The sequence below is a fragment of the Sorghum bicolor genome, chromosome 9, assembly GCF_000003195.3.
Source record: "Sorghum bicolor cultivar BTx623 chromosome 9, Sorghum_bicolor_NCBIv3, whole genome shotgun sequence".
NCBI lineage: Eukaryota > Viridiplantae > Streptophyta > Magnoliopsida > Poales > Poaceae > Sorghum > Sorghum bicolor.
Window position 1 is genome coordinate 52317884 of NC_012878.2, and position 9611 is coordinate 52327494.

Genomic DNA, 9611 nt, shown 5'->3' on the forward strand with positions numbered 1-9611 from the left:
TTTTATAGGAATAAGTTCACTTTTACAGGAAAAAATGCAGGAATAGAAAAATTTTCCCTCGTTCCAAATAGGCCCAGGCCTTTTGTGGAATGCGACAAAGTTTTCCTATTTCTGTATTTTTTCTATACCAAAATCCCATACACATATTTCTGCAAGATATCGTGGTCGAGTTGCACGTGGAGTTAGACAGACAAAAGGCGACTCCAAATGATGAGAGTATCTATGAGTACTCTATACTCATCAAGATACAACCTCTGCCCCCAAAAAAAATACAACTATGGTATCTGTACCGGTCAATCTGGCTCAAGTTTGATCAAATTTATAGTAAAAATATTTACCTTTAAACAAACTACTTATAAAAATATATTATATAATTAATCTAACTATACTTATTTTATATCATTAATGTTTATATTTTTTATATAAATTTAGTCAAAGTTTAGATTGTTTGACTTTAAAAAAACAAGAATTGCATTATTTTAGAGGACGCATATAATAAACACGAGTGCACTATCATAAGCTATGTTACACGAGTACGGGTACGAGTATCCGATACAATACGTGTCAGATATGCGGATACACACTTTCTCAAAAGAAAAATCCACTAAAATGGTGTATCCGAGTAACCGTATCCGCGTATCCGACGAGTATCGGATACGGATACGTCACCCCCTTGGAGTATTCGTGTAACATAGATCATAAAGACATCCAACACATAAAAGATGCATAAAGATTTGCATCAGTTCTTTGCTGTCCCATGAACCGAGCAAAAGTAAGATAAGAGAAAAAAATGTCATACAACCTCTATGTTGCATCACAAAAACGCGCACTAGTAGTTGTTCCGGTCATATACTATCCTCGCTGCTTTTTAATTTTCACAGTTGCAGTTACGAGCAATGGCGTAACAACTCGTGTGCAGGTGTGCAAGCCGTGAGAAGGAAGCTAACCCGATAACTCATGCGCCAAAAAAACCGGCCCACTTGCGTGTAAAGCTATCGCTGCCGAATGTTTCTTCGCTAAAACACTGAGGCCAGAAAATTTTGCAAAATTTTTCAGATTCGCCGTCACATCAAATCTTTAGACACATGCATGAAGTATTAAATATAGACAAAAATAAAAACTAAATGCACAGTTTGGTCGAAATTGACGAGACGAATCTTTTGAGTCTAGTTAGTCCATGATTAGACAATATTTGACAAATACAAACGAAAGAGCTACAGTGTCGATTTTGCAAAATATTTTGGAACTAAACAAGGCCTAAACCTAAACGGATATGTATGCCAACGTGGCAAAGGTGCCGCAAGCATAAAGCTTCTTCGCTTTTTCTCCACACACGATCGAAAGATGCATTACATGATCTCACTGAGGGTTTGCCCAACGCTCCACGCTAGCTGTTGGGTGTTGGCCTTGGTCTGGCAGGCGGCAGGCCACGAGCTTCAACTTCATTGGTCAGTCTGAGAGAGATGTCTTATTAAGCTCAAAGTGCATCAGCTGAAGGGCTGCTTAATTAAGTGCTTGACTGCAAAATAGCTAAACAAGGTATTAAACAGAATTTCTATCCCTTCCTTCAGACGAACAGATGAAGGATGCGTTGATAGTTGGTACTACACTTTGCATGAGCAGAGTTGAGCCAAAACAAAACACATGGAACAAACTTATCATACAGTTCCAGGTCGATCGACATCTATCTAAACAAAGCGAGTCCAAAGCTAAGAAAACCTCTCAAAGCAAAGTTCAGATACAAGGTCGATCATCGACATCTATGTAAAGACGACGATACTGTTTATATATTTCATTTCAGTTGTAGCTTCGTTCCCTAGCTTGTGATTGTGAAGCCGCTGCTGCGACCCGCTTGCTTGGAGTCGTCGCTGCCGTTGCCGTTGCTCGGCGCCACGAGGTTGCCGAGGGTCTTGACGATCTGGAGCTTGACGCTGCCCCTCCTCAGCGGCGGCCTCTTCTCCTTCGTCGTCTCCACGTTGCTGCTCATCACGCTGTTGTACTGGTAGCAGTGCTCCATATCCCTCCTGTGTGCGTGATGTGCGTGTGGCTGTTGAGACTTGAGATCGATGAGAGACAAGTGCTTGCTTTGCTTGCCGAAGGGATGCGGGAGCAGGAAGTATTTATAGCTAGGCGACGCGTGCTTCAGTATACGGGAATGCTGCTCCATGTAAGCTCGGTACCATGGACTCCTTGATGCAAAATGATCCGAGTCATGGTGTGTACGTATCTTCTTTTCTCTCTTTTCTTAAGAAAAAATGTTGGGAATAAATTGACTAGCACTAGTCAATAGTCATGGGATTACTACTATCCCTTATGTCTATCCCCAGTGTGAACATGATCAAGGGAACCTTTATTTTCGAACAATAGGTAGGAGTAGTAATCAGGGGAATCTATGCCGGCCAAAACACACGATCGAGCCGAGAGAGCATCTTGGAAGCGTCCTTAGACCAGCGACGAGTCAGGACGATCACGCATCGAAGCTTATGGTGATTCTTACTGCAGACCAGTGCTCCCAGAACCGATTCCTTAATTTTTGGAACAATGACATGCTGAGCATGTGTCGTGCGCGCCATTGGCTCCATCATCGCTGCACAAAACGAAAAAGGCTTGATCAAACTATCTCTTCTCGGTGCTTTGCTGAAAAAGGTGAGAGTGAAGTTTGGTACGCTGATCTGTTAGCGTTATCTCTTCTCGAACTATCTCATGGTGCAAACAGCTAGAAGACGCTCGGTGGCTCTGTGCTTTGCTCAAGCCTTTACCATCCTATCCATATAGGTCCTTTTTGCTTCCCTAAAAAGTCATTGCTGAAAATATTATTTATTAATTTGTTATAAAAGAAAAAATATTGCTTAATGATTAGCAGATTCAACAATAAACTCAAGTAAATAGAGCGGAGTGCGCACGCATAAAGAGTTTGGGAGTAGGTTACATCGTCGAGATATTTGCATGATATAGATCGATGCCAAAGTGGCGAAAGATTCAGACTCTTGCTTTCCTATCCGATAGCCATGCATATCACCGAGCAATGTAGTGCTAGATATTTAGATAAATTTAGGCGCATTTTAATCTAGAAATACATATATATAAAGACCTATGGGGCTAATAAGGGCTTCATTTGTGGTCTTTCCTTTATTGCAGGTTAGAGCTGGAAGATATAACCTCCAATGGATATCCTTGGAATCCTGCTGCTGATGAGTTATTAGTTGTTCGTCGAGTTGTTACTTATGTCAACCAAGTTTTTTTTTTCTTTTTTGAGGAGTAGTGAAGTTTGAGTGGTCAGTTGATCGATCGGGTTGTTATAACGAAGTTGTAAGGTGCTGGCGTGCTGCGCACCCTCTCTAGTTGTGTGTTTTTGGAACCTGGCTTCTAATAAAAGAATTCTAGAAAAAGACATATTTCTATTTTTCTTCTTTTAATAAAATTACAGCAAAATTCTTGTCGTCATTTGAAAAAATATATAAAAAGATATTCGTGATAAACTTGTGCATATGGGATCTAATTGTAATGGCAAACATCCTGAACATTCGAATAATCAAGATTTACAATAGCAAACATGATGCTGAACATACTAATCATTATGAATAAAGATGTGGAGGACCCTACCCCACTCCGGAGTTGATAATAATATTATCAATTGTGCGGGCGGGAAGACCCCCATACACACCCACACGAGAAATAAAGAATATCTTCGCATGCGAATTACCAGACGTCCTCAGCTCTAAACAAGCATCAACGCTAATGGTGTATGCATGCAGAAAGCGTAATGGGACCAGGCGTTGACGCGCAGAGTCCCGAGGCGCGTGAAGACAAGCGTGGTCGTCTGTGGCCATGCTTCAAGGCGATAAGCTTGCGCGAGGCGGTGCGCGCAGCCGTAAGAGCAAGTTTAACAATACAGCCCATTTGCTGCCTGTAAGGTTTCTTATAGCCTTCTTAGGGCACTCACAATGCAGACTTTAACATAGAGTCTAAAGTTATTTATTAACTCGAACAATGTGGACTTGAAGTCTAAATAAGACTTGGAGTCTTATTTTTTCTACCTCTTTCTTCAATAAATATGCTGCCACATCAGCAAAATACCATAAATAATATGTAATTAAGTGTCTTGGATTCTGTGATAGAGTCTTGCATTGTGAGTGCCCTTACAGCCCACCCATACAGCTATTCGTTATTAATATATGACCCACTTATCTCTCTCACAAGGTTTTTTGGTTTCTGTGCCTAAGCTGGCTGTAAGCTTACAGCCTGCTTCTCTTCTCTCTCCTTCCTTCTCTCATCCACCTCAGCATTTAGTCAGCTTACAGCCTACTATAATACTTGCTCTAACGCTGCGACAGTAATGTGCTGGAGACAAACTGGAGAGCACGAAGACGGCGGTGCGTTGGCACCGCTACAGCTCAGCTCGCAGGCTGTCCCCTACATGTCCAATAAAGAGGGTCATGTCGCTCCTATAAAAGGAGGGGGTGAAGCATCAAAGGAGGCATTAGGCATCAAGGAGTCTAGCAGCCATCTACGAGACCACGAGTAGTGAGCGAGCGAGAGCTCTAGTCCTTCGTACACCTTGTGAGTGAGTGGTCCCGAGCAGGAGCGGGTGCCTCGCCTATGCCGAGGTAAGCCGGCTCTTGTCGTCCGTGTGTTCGGGGCCTCTCGAAAGGGAAAGCCATATATAATCATGTTTGTGAACATGGAGTGAGTTTTTCCTTGTGTTTCCCTGTTGTTCTTTGATCCGGTCGTATGAGATGAGTCGCTATGCTAAGGACCCTATAGGAGAAACCTCTGCGTGTGATCTTGCTCTCGTCTTAGCCGTAGACAGGCGTCATGGAGAGCCCTGCTGCCGCGGAGAAGTGTTCCCTTCGGGTGGAATTGCCTGGGTATCTAGAGAATGCTGGGGAGATACTGAGGTGGTCAGCTCCGTAGGATAGGCTCGAGATAAGTATGGTGAGTACTGAGTAGGACCAACACACCTACGTGAGCAACTAGTGGCAGACTTGCGGGCTTCGCCAACCTCTAAGGTCCTGCATATACTGAGAATATATCATAAGCGCGCGTGAATATTATATCCGATGAGTCCTAATCACTCATATTAGCAATGCATATCGGCTAATCATACAGTATACGGGAATATCTCAATACTTAATTATACATACACTATATACATCTCAATATATTATAATATTGTGTCGGATTGACACTATACAAGTAAATATTATACCATATAATTAAATTATATTATATTGCCGTGTGTCTGGCCCCTGCCGAGAGCACTGGTGGTGCTGCTGTTTGAGACACGCATGTCTAGCCTATTCCATGTAGTCGAGATAAAACAGACGGAGTGCAGAGTGGAGGCGTGCGGTGGTTATTGCAGGCTGTATATAGGAACGTTACCAAGAAGTAGCGGGTATAAATAATGTTGTTATGAGATACAGAAGTCAAATTTTTTAAAATTTGGCTAAATTTATAGAAAATACTTATAATATTTTTAATTTTAAATAAGTTTATTATAAAAGTATATTCAACGATCTATAATGATATTAATTATATATTATAAATATTAATATTCTTTCATTTATAATTGGTTAAAGTAAGAAAATGTTGACTTCTCTAGAAGCGAGAACGACTTCTATTCTGGGACAGAGGGAGTATGATTTATTTGATTTTAGTTGAATAGAATTATAGGTGGATAATAAACGTGCTGAAGGCTGGAACTTTGCTCCCTTAACTTTTTTTTTTTTTGAATCACTTTGCTCCCTTATCTTAAACGTGCTAAAACAAGTCTGGACTTGAGAAAGTCTATGGACAAGAGAAACAGAAACGGCCAACTTAGACAGGGGAAATGGGCCGAACTAGACAGAGGAACTAGCTGCGTTGGGCCAAATCTAGACGCGACAAATGGATCGTCCTGGCCCTGGTTGAGAGCTAGTGGGCCAAAGCTTGACATGAGAAACGGTCCACTTCCATCCAGCAACGCGCGCTTCCCGTCGTTCTCGGCTGCGTGCGTGCGCCGTGAGCTCGATCGAGGAGCGTGTGGAGCGCTGGAGGCTCGAGACGGCCGACGGATCCATCGCTGACACGATCGGCTCGCTCCCGCAGTGACCGCAAGCGGCGTCATGTTCGTTTAGGTGATAAGCTATAACATACAGTTCGTTAATTTGTTATGAGAGAAAAACACTATTGAATGACTTACTGATAAGCTCAAACAAATAAGAAGACCCTGTTCATTTTAACTTATTTGCTATCAGCGAACAGCTTTCAGCCATGTCTCGAAACCGCTTGCGTCGGGTGGCGGTTTTGTCTGGGACGACGTAGCTTCAGAGGCTTTCGTCATGAGCCATGACAGACAGCTGCTGAAGATGACAGCAGATTTTTCATTTTTGATTTGTCAAGACAATCGTGCGTGCAGAAACCTCTCTAACTGTAGTCCATGCTCGTGTAATACTGTACATGTGAAGTGAAGCTGAACAGGACTCACTCGATGCAGAGACCCTTTGCACGAATCAAAAATGGGGCTAATCATGGCATGTAATACTAATATATACACACAGCTTCAAAGCAGAGCTAACTATCTAGCAGTAAGCATACATGAATTTTGCAAGTTTGCAACCCTGTTGTTGCTCAGTTCCCTCTCAGAACTTGCCGTCCGCCGCTTGGACATGGTTGGGACCGCCGTCGCCGCCCGGCACCACGAGCTTGCTGATGGTCCTCACGATCTGGCGCTTCAGCTGGCCCCTCTTCAGTGGCGGCCTCTTCTCCTTAGTGCTGCTGTAGCCGCCGCTGCTCAGGTACTGGTAGTAGAACTCCATATGCCTCGTCTCTTCTTGCCTTCAATTCTTCTGTTGCTTCCCTGCTCTGCCTTATTTGTGTTTCGATTTCTAAGCTAAAGTGCTCACTTCACTAGCTAGCTTGATGTGGATGCGATGCCGGAACCTTTGGGTGGACAGTGGATTTATAGGCAGGAGGGAGGGGGCACATTTTTTTTTTTGGATAGCTACACTAGTTCGATGCATGCATCAGTGCAGGTGGTGACTTGTGTGCTCGTTCATACTACTATTTTCTTTGTGCAGGAATAAGTTGACTGCCTTCCAGCTGCAGCCGGGACCGGGTCTCCCGAAGTCACGAGGCCCATATGGCAATATGTGAACGAGATCAGCTCGTAAATACTACTCTAAGTCAAGTAGTCACGGAATTTGTGCGCCTAAAACCGGTAAACCACGCTGAGGCCCCGGATTTGTTTAAGCCTGATGGTGAGCTAGACGTGTGGGTTTCTGAAGCATCCACGATTGGAGCAATCAACAGCCAGACGTCACATCGATTAGCACCGGTTTTAAGCTGGGGGCGATTATAATTAGAGGCGAGTTCATGTACGCTACATGCTGTGGTGTCCCGGCTGTCTCTCTTTCCGCAGACCGGCGCTTCTTTTTGCTAGCAACTTGCCAAATATCTTTTCAGTTCAGTTAGGTAGTGTTGGGTGGCTCCATTTGAGTATAAATAACACGAGGAAGAATCTGATAAATCGCAGGTTAAAGGGAAAAAAGCATGCAAAAACCAATCTGCTGAGCCATGTGAATGGACATCACACATCACATAGAGTAGTGGCGTTGCAGATCGATACTATTCGTATTCCTGCTAAGCCCTGTTTAGTTTGCCACCTAAAATTTTTTCATCCATCCCATCGAATCTTTGGACACATGCATGAAACAATAAATGTACATAAAAAAATAAACTAATTACACAGTTCGGTTGAAAATCACGAGACGAATCTTTTAAGCCTAGTTACTCCATGATTAGCCTTAAGTGCTACAGTAACCTACATGTGCTAATGACAGATTAATTATACTTAATAGATTTGTCTTGCAGTTTTCTGACGAGCTATGTAATTTGTTTTTTTATTAGTTTCTAAAAACCCCTCCCGACATCCTTCCGACACATCCGATGTGACATTCAAAAAAAATTTTATCTCCAATCTAAACAGGGCCATACTACAAAAAAATAACATGATAATAAAACGCATGTGTAACAGACATTATTGGGTCACATAGCAAATGGAAGGAATAGATAGGTGGTCAGGACTCAGGAGTGCCTTCGTGATGACTCGTGAGATAAGGTCATGGGCGGCTGCTACTGCTAGCAATCTGGACCAATCGGCGGACGGGTGGATCGGAGGTGTCGCTCGGTGACCCGGTGCACGCTGCGGCGACGGCACCTGCGCTGCCACCTTCAAGCCTGTGGAGCCGTGGAGGCTTATCTACCAGACTGCCCCACTGAAGAGTCTCTCAGAGAGATACACTGAACCTCTGGAATGCGAGGCACCATTTTCTCCTCCGTCCGTGAAATGGTTCAGTGACATGTGACATGTGTGCCACTACTCACTGACTACTACTCGATAACGTCAGTCTCCAGCACGTGCTCCTTAATCGTGTTTTCAGTCCCGTAATCATCAGGGATTTAGTGGTGTGGCTTCCTCTTAAACACTGATGATGATGTCGCCAGGCTTGGCCTGATGTGCTACTCGGATGACAGGTTCAGTTCATCAGAAGTTAACAGTGCAGACGCAGCGGTGAATCGACCAGACAACCACTAGAAACGTCGAGGAGGAGAGCGTCCAGTTACGTCGATGATTATATTGGCCACGAGCTCGAATTCGTGCTGAGCTGAGCTGACCAGTCTGACGGTCTGGCTGGTCGCTGGTCTAAGATGCACCTCTGATTGGTTACCAGTCTGACCAGTCTGACGGTCTGGCTGGTTACAGTTCCACCTCTGATGGACCCCTCTAGCAGTTTACAGTTGCTGTCTCTTTCATAGATTCCCTGATTAGTGCGTCCATCGCACGTTCACTCTAGAATTAGGCACCGTGGCCCAGAAGCAGTCGATTTGTTCCTTCAAAGAACGGTAAATACACACACCTAGTGACTTTTTTTTGGATAGAAAATAAACGCACATCAACAAACATGCGGCACGGCAAATAGGCAACGCATAGCGCCGCTGAGATTGATATGTGCTTGGCCTTTATAAGTACCTGCCACACCATCTCCCATCCTCTAAACACACCACAAAAACACAAGTGAAGCACCTGGCTTTCAAGCAACACCCATCACAAGAAGGGAAGCAGTGGCCAGGGACTAGCTAGGGAGAGAATCTCTAGAGAGAGAGAGAGAGGGGCAGTCAGTCAGAGTCAGGTAGTCATCCATGGAGTACTACGCCTACCAGCACGGCAACAGCAGCAGCGGCAACTTGAGCTCATCAAAGGAGAAGAGGCCGCCACTGAAGAGGGGGCAGCTCAAGCGGCAGATCGTGAGGACCATCAGCAACCTCGTGGTGCCGAGGAACGCCGCTGCTGCTGGTGCTGGTGCTGGCTCTGCCTCAAGGGAGAAATTCAGCAGAGGGCCGAGCTACAACTGATGGATCGATCTCACTCAAAGGAGCGTGATCAGATTCACAGCGTCACTGAGGTTGGTATGTGTACCACTAGCCGATGGAAAAGCAGGAGAGAGTGCTTCTGCTGAGTGCGTGTTCTTCTCAGAGTTTAGTACGTAATGGTTTTGTCCTAGTTCCCTTGCTGTACAAAACTTGCAGGCTTTTAGATGGTTGATGATAGAGTTTTGCTCCGTAAGGGTGTT

The 9611-nt window shown here is 44.3% G+C and overlaps 1 protein-coding gene and 1 long non-coding RNA gene across 2 annotated transcripts; one reads left to right on the forward strand and one right to left on the reverse strand.

The window, feature by feature from the left end:
- Positions 1532–2182, reverse strand: LOC110430511. The gene has a single exon (XM_021448239.1). It carries the CDS (start codon positions 2165–2167, stop codon positions 1817–1819), a length of 351 nt encoding a protein of 116 aa, XP_021303914.1. The 5' UTR covers positions 2168–2182; the 3' UTR covers positions 1532–1816.
- Positions 5497–7447, forward strand: LOC110430139. Its single transcript, XR_002447404.1, has 2 exons — positions 5497–6776; positions 7059–7447. It is a non-coding gene; the product is annotated as an uncharacterized LOC110430139 (long non-coding RNA).